This window comes from Panthera onca, chromosome B1 (assembly GCF_046562875.1).
Source record: "Panthera onca isolate mPanOnc1 chromosome B1, mPanOnc1 haplotype 2, whole genome shotgun sequence".
NCBI lineage: Eukaryota > Metazoa > Chordata > Mammalia > Carnivora > Felidae > Panthera > Panthera onca.
In genome coordinates, this window is record NC_138342.1 from 173,358,705 (window position 1) to 173,378,418 (window position 19,714).

The 19,714-nt window shown below is 49.2% G+C and overlaps 1 protein-coding gene and 1 long non-coding RNA gene across 3 annotated transcripts in view; one reads left to right on the top strand and one right to left on the bottom strand.

The window, feature by feature from the left end:
• Positions 1 to 19,714, top strand: part of DPYSL2 (dihydropyrimidinase like 2) — a 132,940-nt gene that overhangs the window by 46,041 nt on the left and 67,185 nt on the right. The window contains exons 1-2 of one of the 2 annotated variants that reach the window (XM_060653211.3): positions 14,234 to 14,567; positions 17,973 to 18,061. In XM_060653211.3, coding sequence (XP_060509194.1) covers positions 14,529 to 14,567; positions 17,973 to 18,061 — 128 coding nt within the window. In that variant the 5' untranslated portion in view covers positions 14,234 to 14,528. Of the gene's footprint in view, positions 1 to 14,233; positions 14,568 to 17,972; positions 18,062 to 19,714 lie in introns of those variants that run through there. The other variant, XM_060653210.3, reaches the window with a different exon arrangement.
• LOC132691669 (uncharacterized) lies at positions 7,790 to 10,312 on the bottom strand. The gene is made up of 4 exons (XR_009615935.3): positions 10,200 to 10,312; positions 9,272 to 9,395; positions 8,702 to 8,768; positions 7,790 to 8,235 (listed from the first exon to the last, which is right to left on the bottom strand). It is a non-coding gene; the product is annotated as an uncharacterized LOC132691669 (long non-coding RNA).

Below are 19,714 nucleotides of genomic sequence, written 5' to 3' on the forward strand. Positions count from 1 at the left end.
TTGGAATCTAAAAGACATCTCAAATCACCATGCTTCAAATGGAAATCCCTCCCACCGCACTCCCATGCAAACGTTGACCAGCCCCACATTCTTAGGCCCCCACATCACCCTGCTCCTGGCCTGGCCTTATATCGACCGGCCTTATATTCACCTAGAGGCAGGCCTCAGATCTAGGATTCACACTTGAGATTTTTCCTACACCTACCTACGTGCAATCCAGCCATGATTCCTGTTGCCAGTGGCAGTGAGAAGGGACGTAGACTCTGATCAGACTGCAGAGGCTTGATTCTTGGCTCGGCCACTTTCTCCACTTGTGTCCTGGAGAAAGTCCCGTAATCTCTCTCTGTTTTCCCCCGCTTCACAGGGTTTTTTGTGGTGGGGATTACACGTACGTATTAAGGAAGATTAACCCGCCTTGACACATGTAAAGTACTTTACACATGTAAAGAGCGGTGCCAGCCACAGTAATTACTGAAGACGTGGTCACGGTTAATATTAACCTTACCTGACTTACCCGCCGGCTTTTCTCAGCGTTACCTGCCTCCACTTACTCTCCGCCACGAGCAGCTTCGTGCGTCCTATAGACGGCGTCCCAACAATCTTCTTAGCTTACTGCAGCCGGAACGATCTATAGAAAGTAGGAATTAGATCTTGTTGCTCCCTGATTAAAACCCTCGAATGCTTTCAAGTGTAGCATAAAATCTCAATTAATTTATGTGGCCTAGGAAGTCCTCCACGTGTAGCCCCCCCCCCCCACTGCTTTCATTTCAGTTGTACGAGGTAGATACTGCCGCTGCATGGCAAACTACCCCAAAATGTGGTGGAAAAAGCCAACAGTGGTTTTATTACGTGCATGGATTCCATGGGCTGGGAATTTGGACACAGGAGAGGAGGGATGGATTGTCTCTATGCCACCATGTCTGGGGACTCATCCGGGAAAACTTGAATGGCTTGGAGTGACTTGAACAACCGGGGATGGAATCATCTGGCACGTTGGCAATGATGGCAGGGAAGTGGAGCTCAGAACACGGTATATTATGACCTGTTACTTGGAAAGCAAAGAGCATCTCTTCTCACGTACTCCTTTTGGTCAAAGCAATCACAATCCCACCCAGGTTAAAGGAGAGGACCCACGGACCCCACCCACAATAGGAGGATATTGAAGACTTGTGGCAATGTCTTCATACTGCCACACTTCTTTTGGTCTCTCTCTTGTGCTCACTGGTTTCCAGTCACTCCTGATTCCGTCCTGTTCTGAAAACAGACCACCTAATCCTAACCTCAGAGTTTGTCCACTCTTTTGTGCTCTCTGGTGTGAACTCTCTTCTCCCAGGTGACTGCATAGTTGGCTCCTTTTCAGAGTTGGCCTGAGTCATCACTTTCAATTCGCAGAATGATTTTGAAACTTTGCTGCCAGTGATGAAGCCCTGATACCTCCTTCTAGATATGGTCTTAAACTCAGTTCCCAGTCAACATGTTTTGACTTTGCCCTGTGGGGTCCAAGTCTTGACCTCTGCTGCCTGAGGCCAAGTCCAGGATTTTCCTTCCAGAGGCAAAGACCTGATTTTTTGCTCTTGGGTCTAAATCCCCGCTGAAATGTCAACTGGCCAGAAAGACCTTCCCAGACCACCATATCTAAATAGTCTCCATCTTTCTATCCTCTGTTTATGTCATTGATAGCGCTTAGCACAATCTGTAGTTATCTTGTGTGTATTTCTTTACCTGTGTATAGTGTGTAACTTCCATGAGGCAGGTTGTAAGTTTCTTTGTTTCCATTACCCTATCCCCTGGCATATAGGAAGCACTTAAAATATCCTCGTTGGATGAATGAATGAATGAAGTTTGGGAGGGCTCAGAAATGAAGATTTAAAAGTCAGAACTATTTAAGTGGTTAAATATTAACCCATGGCAGAGAAAGAAGCTCAGGTAGAAGCTAATGTCAAAGATAATCAATATTTATGATAGGGTAAGAATGAACATTGAGATAGAAGGGGCATAAAGGTATGAGGGGGGCCAGAAGAAAGGCATCAAAGAAGCAAGGGAGGGGACCCCGAAGGAAAACAGAGGTGACAATGTTAAATATCACAGGGAGGCCAATTAAGATGAAGATTACCAAATGTTCCTTAGGTTTGCCAAGGAGGGGGCTGTTTCCCAGAATTCTTTCTGGTAAAGAAAATTGCAGCTAGGGGAAGAGCCAGATTGCCGTGGCTAAGAGGCAAGTGGGAGCTGAAGTTGAGGAGGTGGAGACCTTGATACTTGACGCTGAGGGAAGAGCAGTGCCAGGGCAATAGCTGAGAACACAGGGCCAAGGTGGGTGGGAAAGGCTGCGGGGTGTTTCGAAGTTGAAGGGAGTGAGTGGCAGAAAGGATGAGGTTCAGGAGGAAGAGGGTGGGACACAGCGTGGATTAAGAAAGAACCCTTGAACAGGCTGTCCTCTTCCGATGAGATTGTTAGCAAGGAGAGAAGATGGGCATACACGATTCTCTGCTGGGAGTACTCATTCCATTTGTAGCTCCTTGTTTAGCATCTGCTGGCCGTGAGGTCCATGACAGCAGGAGATGGTTAAGGTCATGACAGCTGCTGAGGCACACAGCTGAGGGTGTGACTAAATCGAGGGCTTTTCTGAGATGATGTGTCCCAATCTGTAAGGCAGTATGAGCTTTCCCTGGCATCTCTCTACAGCGTTGGTGCAGGAATAGAGTTTTAGGGTTGCTCCAGGATTGGGGGATTGCGTGGTAAGAGGGATAATGGAAGGATTGCTGCTGTGGAGAGTTGGTCATATGATGGACTGTGGAATCCAGCGGGCGTGGAGAAGGTGACTCAGCCAGCCTTGACGATGCTCTGTGGGGATGAGTCTTCATGAAGTCCTGAGAAGCAATGGCTAAAGATAAGGGTAGGCCAAGGTTTCTGGGGTCAAGAAGATGAGGGAACTGAGGGGTGTGTGTGTGTGTGTGTGTGTGTGTGTGTGTGTGTTTCATAAATTTTAAATCCAAACAGGATTATGATAGGAGTTAAGATAGAAAGAATATTGCTGCCGTAACAAATAAACCCCAATACATATAATGGCTCAAGCACAAGAGAAATTTATTTCTGTATCATATGATAGTTCAAGGTGTGTGTCTCTGATCAGGTGGCGGGGATGGGCACAGGACCCCTGCTCCACGCAGTTCATTGGAGACTTGGGCTGCTGATGGCTCGACCGCCAACACGTAGCTCTCAAGGTTGTCCAGGGAGCGTCATCTCAGTCAGCCAGAAGGAGAAAGGAGCTCGGGGGAGCACAGAGAGAGTTGTGTCTCTAGAAGAGACCATCATAGTGCCCCCCTCCGTTCAGTTGGCTAGAACCCTGCCACATCTAATTGCTAAGGAGGTTGGGAAATGTAGTGCACTTGTGTGTCTTAGAGGAAGAGGAGAACGTGGGTTTTGTGAATAGCTGTAGCCTTTGGCACGCTGCAGTGCCACAGAGAGAAACACTGATCCAGTCGCTTCCACCCTAAATAAATTGGAGAAGGGGTCCAGAAACTGGGATGTGACAGGCACTGGAGTGGGGGTGGGGGGGTGCTTTTGGAAGGTAACGGAAGCGTGATGGTCTGGAAGTGACTTTGTCCGGTGGACAGATGGAGTGCGTAGGAGTCAGATTTATCCGGTTTCAGTGCTGGCTATGTTACTTCTGGCTATCTAATTATGGCCCAGTTACTCAATTTCATTATTTAACTCCCAGCCTTAGTCTCTTCATCTGTAAAATGGGACGGATCCCACTGATTTCGCAGGAGAAGTGGATAATGGATGTAACAATTTGTAGTGAATATTTTTCTGCTGCTGCTTATTTAAGGCTCTTCAAAGTCACAGACGGAGTGAAACCTCATCCAAAAAGTTGGGTGACGTTGGCCAGAGCAGACCTTACATCAAGGCTACCTGGGGACCAGTGGAGCATGGAGATCAGACAAGCAGAGCCCAGACCCCTTCTCCAGGGGCAGCGGTTACCCTGGTCCAGCCACCTGGCCATCTGCAGACAGACACTAGAGTTGCCTAGAACTTTCTGGTTTCCAAAAGAAGGTGAATGTGTGGCTTTTTTCATGAGAAGTCTCCTCATTTGAAAATGTTGGTCAAATTAAAAGTCCACCGAAACCACTGTATGGTGAAATAAAATAGGTCTCTGGGCGGATCTGGCCCATGGGCGACCATTTTGCCCCTTGCATACTCTCCATCACCGAAGGCCAGCTGGAAGCCCTGACCTCTGGATCTGTGCTGCCCCATGCAATAGCCATAACCATAAGGAGCTGGTTGAATTAAAATTAATTTAAATGAAATAAATTAAAAATTGAGGCTCCCCCCCGCCATCACACTAACTATGTTTCTAATGCTCCACGACCATGGGTGGGGGGTGGGTGGGTAGTGGCTGTTGTGTTGAACAGAGCAGATATAGGACATTCCCCTCATGGAAGAAAGTTCTTTTACAAGGCACAGCTCCCTGGATAGAAGGGGCCTGAAAGGTAGTATCTTGTTACAAGGGGCTCCCTTTCTTAGACGTGATGAATTAGGTGTTGTCCCATAGCCAGGATGGGGGGTGAGAGGAAAGATTCGCAGAGTTTCATATTGTCTCGCACACAAGAGTAAGACCCGTCTCTGGGCTGTAACTTTGGCGAGTCATGGAGATTCCTCCACTTCCGCCTGGCTCAATCCATGGCACTCCGGATGTAAAAGTTGAGACACATACCTCGTCTGAAGAGAAGGTGTTACATCCTAACCCCTCTCAGGCAGAATGCTGGGGTTCCTCTGGTGGGAAGGGGCCGTGATCTGTCCTAGGTCCTGCTACAGCAGAATGGATATGGAAGGAAGGTAACTGTCATGCAGAGATTGGGACCGGTGCTTTAGTCGGGCAGGCAAAGTCCGTCAAACAGTTCAGCACTCTTTTGTCCTATTTCAGGCAAATGGGGAGCAGTGGCCGTGGTTGGTGAAGGGTGAGGAGGACTCCAAGGTACAATGGCCAGAGATCCATCAGTTAAGTAGAGCCCCGGGATGGGGTCCAAGAGGAGGTCACTCTGAAAATCACTAGCTGGTAGGCAGGCAAGAGCCGTACTGTGGGAGGTCTGCCATATAAATTACCGAATCCCTTCTCCGAGAAAGATACCTATTACCCACCCCTGACTCTGGCGCCTAGCAACACTTGCATCCCGTTTGGACTTGTCTAGAAACGGAAGACTGTGGTTGACAACGTGATGGGCCATTCGTAGGGTCAAGGGGGCAGGTACGGACGTTAACAACGGCTTTGAAGCAAACCTCTCGGAAACTTGACAGGGAGGGGAAAGGAGGAAAAAAATGGGGAGACCAGGAGGAGAAAGGAAGCCCCTTATGTTTGACCAAAGATCTTTTTTGTCCTCTCGTTACCTCCAGGATATTTGAGGTAAGAGAATAACAACAGCACAAAGCAAACTAAGGCCTGGAGGGTGCTTTTAAGCTGATGCAAGGGCCAGCAAAGAATTTTGTTCATTTCTTCTCCTGCACCCTCTGTCTTGGCGGCTTCAGCAGTAAGAACATGAAGTGATGAGAGCCACGGCATGTAACGTTCTAAATGACACCATCTCTTTGGGGGACGTGTTGGCTGGTTGGTGTGGGCAGACACGATGGCCACAGGAGAGCTACCCAAGGTTTGCACGTGCAGCAGGCCTGGCGGAAGCTGTCAGGAGGCCCCTGCCGCCTTCGGGAAAGGAGGAGTCAGGCATTTGGACAGGTGGCTGTCCTAGGAAGGTGATGCAGAGATTGGGTGGGAGCGGGGTCCGCTGGCCTGCGCATGGCTGTCACCCTGAGCAGCAAATTAACTTTCACAAGCAAGCGGGGGAAACTTCCAGGTTGTGTCAGTAAGAACTGCCACTGAGCAGTTAACCTAGGTGGGCTGCCTAGGTGGCTGAAGGACAAGCAAGCTGCGTTTTGGCCAACTGGCTGCGGCCATCCATGGGCGGAGAGGCTGGCTTAAGCCAGGAGGGGCCGTGGGTCCCGATCCCGCATGCTGCGTTTTTTTATTAGGATGTTGTGGCCTTACATTCTGCTGCATCCTTGCTAGTTGAAATTACAATGGCCTTGACGTAGTCTTCCCCGCTTCTTCTCCACCATCTGACTTAGAGGTTGTCATGTGAATGCCCAGACCTGGCCTCCGCAGACTCAAGAAGGATCTGTGTGGGGCTCTGTTCATCTCTTCACCCTTTACCCATCCATCCATCCATCCATCCATCATCCACCTATTCATTCATCCACCCATCTACTTATCCATCCATTCTTTCAGAATCTGTTGTGTGCCCACTGTATGCAAGGCTCTAGGGTGCGCGCTGAAGAAAGGAAGTATAGTCTTCTGCCATCGAGATGCTTATCATCTAGGAGAAGGGGACAGTGTATAAAGAAATTGCACAGGAAACTGTTTCAGGCACCCTGCTAGTCTTTATAGGGCCCCGTGGTGCACAACAGAAGGAGTGATCTGCTCTCCCTGGGGTCTCAGGAGTGCTGCATAGAGGAGGCGATGGCGTGAGGGGTCAGAGAGGGGGTGGGGGTGCTGGGAGGGGTGGAGATATGAGTCTAGACACAGGCTACCGTCAGCCTGACCCATCTGGGGAGCATGGGGTGTGGAACAGGGACGCAGAGAGCGCTCAGGAAGGCAAGAGAAGTAGGCAGGAGCCACGCTATGCAAAAAGCCTGGACGTTGTGCTAAGGATTTTGGACTTGGTGACACAGGTGTTGTGGAGCCATGAAGGCATTTTAAACAGAAGAGTAACAGGGCCAGATTTGCGCTCTAGGACAAGTACGGATTCAGGACAGCATGGGACCCAGAGGCGGTGGAACACTTAATTCAGCCAAAGAAAGAGGGTGACACCCCAAAGAAGGCAGTGGCCCTTCCCCTCCCAAGACCCCCAGGATTACTATCTTCCCGTGTTAGCCAGTCACCTTCAAGTGGCCACTTTACTAATTTAATTTTATTCCTCAGTTCCCGGGGCACAGAAGGGAACTCTCGGGGCACTCGGATTCCACCCCTGGATTGATTGCAGGCCTCCACGAAGTCAGCACTGCCTGGAGGTGCGCAGTCTGGTTTGAAAGCCTGCATATGTACCGCCCCAGTTGGCTCTTTCCCCTCTCAGTGACTTCCTTATCTGCTTGTGGCCCAGGGGGTCCCCTTCCGTGTCTTGAGGGAGGTTGGACCCGCTCAGAAGTTGGATGGTGCTTGGCCTCTGGTGGGCGCCATCGTGGGGGGCACAGAGCCCCCAGCCCAGACCTATGGCAGGGGGGCACAGCTTCTCTGGAGCCCGGGAGGGCAGGGGCTGTGTGTGAGGGGCATGCGAGCTCGCCTCCTGATTACCCTTTGGTCTTCTGGGGCTGGCACACTGCGGATATTAAACTCAAACTTGAAAACAAACCGTGGGTGGGCAGGGGACAGGGGAGTGAGGAAGGGGGGCAGGAAGACACCTCTAATTAGGGAAAATTTAGCCATTCTTTAGATCTTTACAATATCCAAATGGACTGCTTCCAAGAATTCACAGACCAAGCCAATAAATCGCCCCTAAAGAGGTCTCTAGGGGACCCGTTTGAACGAATGGGCGAGAGGCATGGAGTGCTTTTGAATAAGTGAGTGGTTCTCAGTATTTGAACGCGGCTGGATTCTTTTAAGAGACTTAAACTCCTGAACTATTATTTGTAGTCCCTGGACACACAGTTCACACGTTTTCTCAGACCCTTGCGGAACAGACGCACCTTCTGGATCAAGGAGGGCCCAAACGGACAAGGAGCTGCTTTTATTTCCTGAGTGTGTTGGAGCCCGAGCCCAAAGCGTGGGTTCAGAAAAGAAAACCCACCTGCAGGGACCTGCGGTGAGTTGTGTTGGTGAAGGCCAAGCCTGGTGCATCTGAAGGACAGGTCCCAGAGGGAGTGAAACCTGCCCACACTGTCATGAGTGGCTGCCACTCGGGCCAAATGACCCAGTCCAGCGAGGCAGATTCTTGCCGTCTGGCATTTTGAACACTTGGGTAAACGAGGTCTTGAGGGGTGGCAGGTGCATGTCGGGGAGGCAGAGGTGGAAAGAGAGGCCTGGGTCACCTGGGCTGGCAAAGTGGGGCAGAGCTCTAGGAGGAAATCTGCCCGGGGGCCCGTTGGAGGGGCCCTGCTCATTCGGCTCGTTTTCATGGAGTGTCGTGAGCTCTCAGCTAGGTGGCGCGGAGGACAAGGTGGCCGAGGGAGTTTGCAGTTGCGAGATAGAGGCTAAAAATGCAGAAGGGAACAAATACACAAAATACTTGCAATTGTGATCTTTGCTGTTGAGGAGCGGCTGAGATAGGGAATTCAGTGGAGGTGGGGGGCAGGCTTCAGACAGGGTGGTCAGGGAGAGTCTTCCTGAAGAGGACGGTGAAGGGGGAGAAGGAGCCGTTTCTGCAGTGAATGGGAGAAGGGGACAGTAGCAGCAGCAGGCCACTGAGAGGAGACTAGGAAATGGAAGGAAACCAGGGTGCCCCCGGGGAGGAGGGGGAGGAGGCGGGGAGGGCAGGTTGAGGCTGGGAAGGAAGGCGGTCTTGACAGACAGTTTGCATTTTATTTATGCAAGCAGCCAATCAGGGTCTTCCTCTTTTAGCTCAGAGGTAGCATTTTGCATTTTATTTATGCAAGCAGCCAATCAGGGTCTTCCTCTTTTAGCTCAGAGGTAGCATTTTAAGGGTTCCCGGTCACTTACAGGTTAGCGGCAATCTATTCTGGTCATGATGAAAGGAGAGCTGGTCACTGACAGAAACCGAGTCCTGCTGGGAGATGAGGAAAGAGAGACAGAGAATTAATTTTGGGACAAGGGGGGGTGTCTAAGGAATGCAGGAGGTCCTTGGAGCCTCGAGGGGCAGCCGGGGCAGCCGGGGACTGTGAAAGGGGTAAAGAAAGAGACAGCAGACCAGCTACAGCTGCCTCTTTCACAACGTGGGTCCTGGTTTCTGCTACAAAAGTACTTTATCATTTAAAGAACTAGCCCCTTGGGCTGTGGGGTCACACAGACCTGGATTAGAAGAACCCTGTTCTTACTCTTGCATGTACCGGGGCCTGGGACAAGAGGTTTCTTTGAGTTTTTTTTTCTCCTGTCTATACGATAAGGATATGAAGACTTCCCTAGTAAGATTTTGGGGGAGGATTAAATAAGCACTCAGTGCTGTACAGAGATGGTGGTAGGTGCCCACCAAATGTTAATTGCCTCCTACTGACTACATAACCAGCGTTTTACTAGAAGGCAATCAAGTGGAAAGATAGTGGGACTATTTACCACTCTTTCATAAGGCGTCCCCACAGGGTAAAGAGCAGGGCCATCCATGTACTTTGGGGAGTCGGAAAAGTCCCCGGTCCGCCTGAGACCTGAGGGTTAGTTCATCTTCTCTCAGCTTCCTTTTCTGTAAAAAAGCAGGATGTGGTGGGAAACTGGCCGAAGGTGAACAAGTTAAAAAACATCCCTCGACCTTATCTCTGGAGATTCTAATCAGGAGGTCTGAGCTGGGGCCCCAGGTGGTTGTGAAGCAGAGGCAAAGTCATTCCAGGAACCCTGAGACAAGGCCTTTTTCTAGTCCTGAGTCACCCGCCAGATGAGGACAGAGGGGACCAAGAATGCATTCTACTCATTTACCACCAGAGGGCGGGCCTGAGGCGTGATGGCCAATGCAGACCATGCTGTCTGTCTCCAGCTCCCCGCACAAAGAGCCCAGGGGAAATCTGCAGTGGCACAGAGGATGATGTGCAAGGCAGGTAATGAAGGAGTCATAAGAGGAGCAAGCCAAAAGCTACTAGATTCTGAGGTTCATGCATTCCTCTGGGTCGTGCTGACAGCATTGGCACCGATGGGCCTCTTGTCTTCACCCAGTAAGGGCTTCATCAAGACGCTTTCCCAGCCCCAACTGAGTTGACCAATACTCTTTCCGGTGCTAGAAAAAGCAGCATCTGGCTCAGAGGGCCAGTCACATCCACCCTCATGGGTCACCACTCCGTAACCCTGGGTAAAGGATGCACCCGCTGGAAAGGCTTGGATCCGTTGGCCCTTGGCTATTCCTCTGCAGAGGGCCCCTTCAGGGTCATGCACACAAAGGAACCAGTTGTTATGGCCCGATTCCATCTGCAGAGAAGAAGGCATCACTTCCAGCTCAAGTGTCCTAGTCAATGCCCTTAGTTTTTGGCAAGGAAGAATTCCAGGACCTTCTCCTTACCACTGCGTTAATTTTAACCTCCGCTGCAGACAGCACTTGAGGCTGTAGCCCTTGGCGTCAGTACTGCAGCAATGTGGGGACCTTGGGGTTTTCTCTTCTTTGCCGCGTCTAGGCTCCACTCTTCCTGTCAAAATTTATGCTTTGGAGTTTCCCTACTCTGTGACATCCTGAACGTTCCACTTCCGCAGAGGCCCGGGGGCGGGGGGGGGGGTGGGGGGAGCATAGAAGCAGAAATGGCTACTTGCAGCTTCCCAAAGGGGGAAGATGAAACCAAGAGACGTGGTGGGCCTGGTCCGAGACAGGACACGTACTGTGCAGGGCGCTGAGGAACTGAAAGCAGCCGAGTCACCCTGCAGCGCCCTAGGGACGGGACTTCATCTCCCCACCCCCAGTTCCCGGCAGGTTGTAGGACTCAAACATCTTAAAAATCCTGACTGAATGTCATCACTTGGACATCTAAAGTCCCCACCCTGTCGGACCCCGTATGGGGGAAGACGTGGGTAAGATTTTTGAAAGAGTTCTGAGTCTCTGTGAACTCAAACCTTCAACGGAAGGAAAATCCTGCTCCCCTCAGCATGGTATATTGGAGGATGTATTGTGTAGGTGGTGGGATATGATAAAGGGTGTTATGCAGGCACGTACAAAGAATAACGGAAGAATGGAGAAAAGAATGATCTAAACTGCAAGAATGATCTTGCAGTTTCCGGGACTTGGAGGAGAGAAGGAAGACCCAGCAAGGCGACAGTGCTAAGAGAAAGGCTGAGTTGGGGATTTTGTTGACATTAAAACTCACCGTGGCAGTGACATGGAAGTCCCTTTTTTTCTTAAAACGATAGCATTTAGTTATATGTCAAACACTGAGGGCCCCTGCCACGGATCAGGCAGGGTACCGGTCACTGGAGAAAAATAAATGCAAGGCTCTCAGCTTTTAGGAATCATGCTCTGATAAAAGAAACAGACAAGTAATTACAATGCAGAAGGGTGTATGTTTCAGGAGAGGCGAAAACAGGAGGTTGTGCTTAATGTTTTAGGGGGCGGGAGGGAAGCAGATTTCACTGAGGAGGGGATCTTCAAGCTCCCTTTTAGAGGAAGGGTTGAGGGAAAAGGGAGAGAGGTGAAGGGAGGAACACAGGGCAGGGCATGGATTTGAGAAGGCACAGGGCCTTGAGGGGCAGTGTGTGTGTGCGTTGGTGCACGTCTGCGTGTACCCCCTGAGCATGGGGAGGAGACGTGGGTGTCAGGGATGGGAGGTAAAGCTGCAGAGGAGGCGGTGGTCAGAGACTGGTATGGAACCTGGTAGAACGCTTGTGTTTCATGTTTGAAATGCATTTAATTTTTTAAAAGTTTAGAAAAACCACATCTGAGAACAGGCTAACATATTTGGTTTGGGGATAATGGTTTGTAACTTTATAGGAATTTTGAGTGCTTATTTAAAGACAATGTGAGAAAATAGTCTATGTTAACAAGTCTATCGGTGCAGAGTGGGTGGAAAATTCTTCCCCACCCCCTTTTATTTTTCTGCATTGCATCGAGCGGTAAGAATGATACGAAATGCAGATTGCAGACCGTTCTTTTCCTTGGCCAATGAAAACTATTTGGTATCTTCTTTGTGCCAAATACTCTTAGGCTCTAGTCAGAACGGACAAATCAACTTAAACCTTAAATCTTTGAATATGTGTAAGTGGAAATGTCAATTACTGTGGACTCATATTGATGTCTACTGAAATAAGGCTAATACAAATAAGACTGACATAAAAGCTATTAGGAGCTTTTATTACAAAGCAAAATATTCGATGGCAAATCAGAAAATAACAAGATATAGTTCAATCTGTCAAGATCAAAAGGTTCGGGAGTGGGAAAATATAACAAGAATGTTAACAATTTAATTAGAAGTCATTTTGTTTTAAGTTAATTTGAATCTCATTATTTGCTTGCTTGTCAGGTGGTATTTTTTCATGATTTAATAGGACACTTGCCCCCACCCCTGTTGGAACCTACAGTTGGCTCTCACTGGTAGGAGGGCACATTTTAGCTTTCTCAGACTTGTAACTTTAACCCTTACAGGATGACACCAAAAGCTGCTGACATCAAGTCACTTTGCTCTTTGCACATCACGTAGTTGCGGTGGGGGCGGGAGGGGGGGCGAGGAGGAGTGCTTCCACTTTATTTTCAAAATGCACAGCTAATTGGAACTTGAGTGAATTAATCAACCATGAAGCTTGCTGCATGCCCTAAAGCTCCCTTCTGGGATCTTAGAATTTATCAGAATAGAAGCGAAAGAGTACAATGTTACATCTTTTGGACAGATAACCATCCAAAGTGGCCAGATGCAGAAAGACATTGGAACGTGGGCCCACAGTAGCCCCAGGATTATTTTGTCTTTATCTGGCTAATCTTTGCTGAGCAGGTATGAGCCAATTAAACGGATTTTTTTTTTTTTTTTTTTCACGGCTGCCCGATGGCCTAGATTATGGAAGGATTCCTCTATTGTTTGATCTCAAGTCGAGAAAACCAAAGCCATGGGCCTGCCCAGATGTTTTAGTCACTGTACCTGCTTGGGCAACATCTCCGAAGAGATGACCCCTGGTAGACCCCTTGGGATCAACTGGACCAGTTGACTGGACCAGGGATTCCGCAGTAAGAGTGCCACTGCATGATTTGGACCAGCAAAGCTAAGGGATTCCAGGCCTGTTCAATGGCTAGCGCCAAGAGAGCCGTTCAAATTGTAACTAGCATCTGCCTGGGAAATCAAGAGTCGCCTATTAACTCTGATTCCGGACGTTTTCGTATGACTCAGTTTCCCTTTCTTTGGGGGTATAAGATCTTTTCATTCCTCTTCCTGCTTCTCCACAGTTCATCACCTCTTTCGGTCCCATTGTGTGATGTGGAGGCCCCTCTGCAGCACTGTAAATCCTCGGGCACGGTAATCTCAAGTTTTTCTTCAACAGATCTGCAGGCACCGGTGAAATGCGCCCGTCTAAACCCCCAAACGGGCGTGAGCGGGCCTGACTCCTAAAGAGAGCAAGGCCGCAGACCGGGCTTCCCCCCCCCCGACGCCCCGCGGGCCGTAAAAGGCTTTCAGGGCGTGGTCTCCCGTCTCTCTCTCCCAGCTCCAGCCGCCGACCACAGCCTTCCCGCGCGGCCTCCCTTCCCTGCTCAGGGTCCTCAGGGCTTTGGCCTCTACTGCCCGCTGCCAGGCCACGGAAGCCTGCGACCCGGCGTCCGCCCTCAGGCTAGCTCTCCTCCCGCAGAGGGCCGCGCCTCGCCTCGACCGGCGCCCCCCGCGCCCCCAGGGAGCCCGGCCGCGCGCCCGACGCCCCCGCGCCGCCCGGCTCGCAGGCCGGCGTCCAGCAGCCCCTCTCTCGGGGGCCGGGCGGAGGACGGGCGTGGTCGGCGCGGCGCCGCGACGAGCCCTCCCCGCCCCGTTCCCCTTCCATCCGCTCGCTGCCATTTGAATCCCCCGTCGACTCCTGGGTGGGGGCCGAGCGAGACTTCGCGAAGGGCGAGGGCGGCGGGAGGAGGGCTCGGGAGCCCCTCCCGGGCGGCGCGGCGCCGGCCGGCGGTGCAGTCGCGCGCTCGCCGCCAGCAAAGCCATTGGCTCGGCGCAGTCACCCCACGCGGGGCTGCAGCGGCGGCCTCCGCGGATTGGCGCGCGGGCGGGCATCCAGCGGGGCGCGCGCGAGCGGGTGCGTGCCGCTCGGGCTGCAGCGAAGCCCACCGTCTCGGGGCCGGGCTCCCCCGGCCCGTAAAGACCACCCCTCCATTGTCCTTCAGTTGCTGATGCTGCATTTGGGGCGGCAGCCAGCTACAGTCCCCGACGCCCTGGCCCAAAGAAAGGGCGCGAAAGGCGCGCTCCCCGCTCGGGCGCACGCACCGACCGCCGCCCTCGGCGGCACACTGCAGCATTTCGCGCTCTCGCGCCGCTCCCCTCCCCGCCCGCGCTCATTTGCATATCCCACGATTGTGGCCAATCAGGGCTCGTCTCTCTCGAAGCGGATGGCTTTTGCCTGAGAGGAAAGGGAGTGGCTGGCAGCGCATGCGCCGCGGTGGCCGACTTGAACCGAGGCTTTTATTGCTGTAGTTTATTTCCACCCCTTCCCTCCTGTTCTCTCTCTCTCTTTCTTTTTTTTCCGCCCTAGCTGGGGCTGTGTTGGAGCAGAGGAAGAAAGAGATAGGATTGCATTTATCCCTTACGTTCTTGAAATCTGCTATCAGCAAGACCAGCTAAGCGGTTGCATCTTTTTCAATCCTGCAAAAAATACCATTTCTTTCCTGGCAATTTTTGCTTTAAAGGTGTCCTCTTGAAATTATTTTTTTCCCAGGAGAGAGATGTCTTATCAGGGGAAGAAAAATATTCCACGCATCACGGTGAGTTTGGTACTTGGGAAATCTGCGGTCGGCCAGCAACCTTTTGTGGCAAGGAACATCCAAGGAATTTTTTTTTTTTTTTTAAAGGAGCGGGAGAAAGAGAGACCCAACTTTTCTTTTTTCCTTTTTTTCCCCTGTTGCTGAAGAAGGCGATTGTAGTGGGAGACGCAGCCGTCTAGAATTGTAAGCTACATAATTTGTAAGGCATAAAAATAGGAGCGTAAGTGCATTAAGGACGTCTTAGGTAGCGCGCCAGATCCGCTGTATCCTTTTATTGTCAGTTCGAGATGCTGCAGTGCTGGCCTGCGGGGTGTAAGCAAATGGATGCCAGATTGAATATGCATGGTTGAAGCTCGGATATTGTTCTCCGGGCTGCGTGCTGCGAGGCTGGACTCCAGGAGCTGGCTGGGGGAGATGGAGAAATGGATTCTCCCTGTGTCTCCCGCCCCCACCATAAAGGCTTTCTGGAGCCTTCCTCCGGCTCCTTAGAAAAAGGAGCGGGTTTCAGCCCGGAGGCGTAATGACAGCAGAGGGATGCTGGAAAGGGCCGGGAGTGCCGGGATGATGTGGAAACTGGAAGGAAAAATAGGGACGCGGTGATGAACAGAAGAGGGTGGGGGGCCAGGCGTGGGCTTTTTGTCGATCACGGACTGGTTTTTGGTGGCTCTCTCGGCTTCCTCGCCCTCCGGTGTGGGGCTGGAACCCTGGAAGGGCTCAGGGTTCGCTTTCTTGTGACTTTCTGCCCCTCCTGCAGCCAAGGAGGCGCCCGTGTTGGCGCATACAAAGCGGGCTGGGAGGGTGGGCGTTGGGGACAGCGCGGAGCGGGGCTCGCGGAGGTAATGGCGCTGCGCGACGCGCGGAGCAGATGGCCCGGCCTGGCCTCGGCCAAGACAATGATCGCTGCGGCCGGAGGTGTTGGCGCACTTTGGGGCCTGGAGTTGTTAGTTTGTAAATCCCGAGAAAAAAACATCTAAGCGATGAATTTGCGATGCTTCAGCAATGAACACAGGTTCTTGCTTTCACCGCTCTCCTGCCCTCCCCACCCTCTCCCCATCTTTTCCTGGAAAAATCTCACCAGTCCTAGTTCTCTACATCCCCGAATGAAATCCCGGGGAGAGAGGGAAGGCGAGGGAAATTCATTGTTACATAATGATGTGCAATTGCAATTGGCCAGCTGATTGCTGGGTAGAACCCAGGGCTGAGGCAGAGACCGAAAGAATCCTTGTAAACTCAAGATGTGTTTAGGGCTGGATTTGAGGGCGCGCTTTCGCTCTGGTTTCCTTCTTAGCTAGGGACACCCCGGCTTCCTCTGGATGCACGAGGGCACACCCATCCGCAGGAGAGAGACGTGGAAACAAATGCACAGGGGAGGGGGCGTGTGCTCAGGAGGATTTTACAGGATGAACCAGGCTGTGCTAAAGAGAGGGTGGGTACTAGCTTTTTCTTGAAGGCCAAAGACCCAAGATCCCAAAGGGCCGGGCTCGGGGAGGAGGGAGTGGGTGGAGAGGACCCAACGTTACGTGTTCCCAGCTCTGGAGAAAGGAGTCTGGGGAGAGGGGGTGGGGAGCAGGTTTGCCACAAGCCTCAAATAATTTGTTGTCTTCGTGAATGAAAAAGACAGTTTGGTTTTGACAGTGTGGGGAGAAAAATTTAGAAAGCAAACGATCAAGACCTTTTTTTTTTTCTTTTTCCCAAAGAGCGCCCCCTCTACCCTTAAAAAAATCTGGTTACATTATCTTAGGACCTATAGTATGGTTTCCCTCCTTCCATCATCACGGCCAGCATCTTATGTAAGAAGCCTTCTGGAAGGGACTCGAGTGGACGGGGCGGTGATGTCTCATTTTTTTTCTTAGCATGATGTTGGCTCGGGGATTCGCACTGATGGCTGGGACAGGTACCGCAGTGACTAAGGGCTTCTCCCCTGCCTTCCAGGCGACGTTTATCCTGTCACAGCTGGGTTATGGGGGAAAAGGGGGAGATCATCGTGGGCAGAGAAAAGTCCACTGGATCAGGCGACCTGGGGCAAGTGGCTTAACCTCTCAGCCTCAGTTTATGTGTCATGGGAATAAGAATCTGGCCCCACCCACCTCTTAAATTTGTTTTGAGGCTTTGGTGACTTAAGGTACCTGACAGGAATTTTGTAAAGGTCTTACACAAGTGCAGGAATTGTTGACTGTTTATTCCCATTTGACTTCCCAAAGTCTGTAGTAGGATGATGCACCCTACAGTGTATAAAATTAAAATGATCTCACTGTTTTTCATTATGTTAGAGAAAAAATAAATACTTTCTATACCCGGCTGTGTGTGCATTTATGTGTAACAGTATCTTTTTTTCCTAGGTATCTAGCAGCTTATATGTTTATTCTCATTTTTATTTATTCCCCCCCCCATATATTTTTTAAAGATTTGCTATAATTTTCTGGTTTTGGTGGGTGCTAAATATAAATAGCACTTACTAAGAATATTGGTTTGTAACTGAATTTTAAGGTAACCGTTATCAAAATGAATGTCATCCTCTGACGTATTTTGCATATTAAAACGGTGGCCTGTGGTTCAACTTGTTCCCCACCTGGGGATACAGCAGGTGCGTGTCCACTGAACACAGGACATTAATATCCCATTCCATCCACAGCATTTGGGATAGAGAGGAGTCACAGTGTACCAGTTCTGTTGCATTCCTGGCCCTCACATGCTGCTTGTCATATATAATTTTTTGCAACCTTTAAAATACAAGCGCATCAACAATGTACATTTTGGAACGTGCCATCTCATCTTATCACAAAATTTTACATTTTTCTTAACAGACTAGTAGTTAAAGTGGTGTATATTTGAAGTGTTCACTCCCCCTTTGTTACAGTTGATGTGATTCACCCCAAAGATAAAAAGCAAATATAAAGAACGTATTGTAATGAAACTTTGCAGTGGTTGAGCGAAGTGTGTTTGTGTAGAGTATCCCATGACAACAGACTTGGTTAATTTTTCCCTACACAAACCATGCCAAGAATTGACTTCCTTACATGTGGGTGTATTTATTTTTAATGAAATTTAGCCTGAAGCCATTTAAAAAATATTGTCTTCTTTATCTGAAATGTTTACACTGTTCTTTAAAGAGAGTTTGGTGGGCATTCTTTCATTTTCTCTCTATTTCAGTGGAGAGAGATAGTTTTTGTTTTGTTTTGTTTTGTCTTTAAACCTAGAATAAGCTTTGAACTTTTGCCAGTATGTTCTGACTCATCAAGTGATGAATAGGTTGTCACATCAGGTTCACCTTTGTCACTGAACCTTTTCAGAGTTGGCTCATTTTGAGCATCTCTTTTGAATACCGAAAAATGTGTCCTTAGCTCGTTGTCTTGGTACTGATGTTCCTCATAGGTCATGCCTGACCTTATTACTTCTTCGTTTCAGAGTGATCGTCTTCTGATCAAAGGAGGTAAAATTGTTAATGATGACCAGTCATTCTATGCAGACATATACATGGAAGATGGGTTGATCAAGTAAGTGTTACTCATTATAGAGACGAATTTGTATACCTTCCAGTATTCCCAGACATGACCTACAGTTCACACACATGACATCAAACTTGAGTGACTTCACAGACTGCCTCACTTAGGATATGTTTAAGCTTATTTTGATTGGTGGCAACTAGTGAATTTGAAAACTCAGATTTGGGGAATTCAAAGGCACAATTAAATGCACACCCATTTCCTTATGTGTTATGTAATTGACTATTTTAACTGAGGTGACACAATATCTTCTTGTTGCCAGTTTAAATTCTTGGTTTATGATCTATTGAGTATATTAAAGGTTTTCCTAGAATATAGTTGTTTGGGTAGATTGCCCAATCTAAGGCATAAACTTGGCATCCAGCCTCTTCTATCTAGATAACACATCTGCTGTCTTAATTAAGCATCCAAGTTGCTGAGGCCAAAGGACACCAAATGAATTACCAAGTAACAGACAAAGTACTGCCTCATCCCCAGGGAATTTTAGGTTTCATTCTTTAAGTGGCAACAAACGCAAATAAGACTGCCCTTGTGTTTATTGTGTATTGTGTTACAAAAGAGAAACAACAGAGGGTTAAAGTGAGCTGAGTACACACCAGTATCTTCCTGCCCTCCTGACTGGGAGCACTCACAGGGCCCTGGGAGAAATAGCACATCTGTTTAAAGACAAACACTGTAGCAAATGACATCTTTTAAATAAGCAGCATTCATCAAGGCTAGCAGCAAACCAGTCTGGAGGAGTGGAAAACTGGAGTGGATGGGTCTGTTGCCTGGAAACTCACACCCTGATTTATGAACCTAAACTAGGTTTTAACATTTCCACATTTAATGTTTTCTCCATGTGTGTTTGTGACATTCTCTGCTCGAGGCTCTCAAATACCATGACTTTCATGTTCCATTTCCGCCCCCCCCCCCCCCCCCCATTAGAAGCCAGCCTGATACTGGCCTAGAAGTGAGCATGCCTGTGTGCTATTTTTAGTCCACACTAATTTGTTTTAGAACTTTTATCAACTCCTTGATTACTTTTTCCTTCTGAAAAAAGCTGCTAGAAAGATGTAGCAAAAGTGTTTTTTGAAAATTGGAAATGAATCCATGACCCTCAACGGAATATTAATTTTTCCGTCCTTAGTATCTGAGTTGCTGAGCACATGCTTCCAGATTTTTAAATAGTTGTAATCATAATGTTCACTTCTCTTTTTTCTTTTTCTTTTGCTTTTCTTTCTCTTTCTTTTTCTTTTTCCTTTTCTTCTTTCTTTCTTTTTCTTTTTCCCTTTCTTTTTCTTTTTCCTTTTCCTTTTTCCTTTTCCTTTTTCCTTTTCTTTCTCTTTCTCTTTCTTTTTCTTGGCTTTGTTCTACCACTGTCTTTCCAGTACTGTTTTCTCAGTGTGGAAAATAAATGTAAAGTGCAACCAGGTCTGGAGAAAATTGCTATACAATTGAATTAGTTCAACTGTATGTTATGGAGAAAGTGTTGTGGCATTTTAGGTAAATGTCTTGGGGGCCTTGTAATCATTTGATCTTAAGGGTTTTCTGGCAACTAAACCTCTTCCATCAGCATGTCCTGGTGCTTTATTTAAATTTTGTTTTGTAGTATGCTCTGTTTGCCTCTTAGCTGGGGTAGGGACTGGGGAGTGCACATATTAG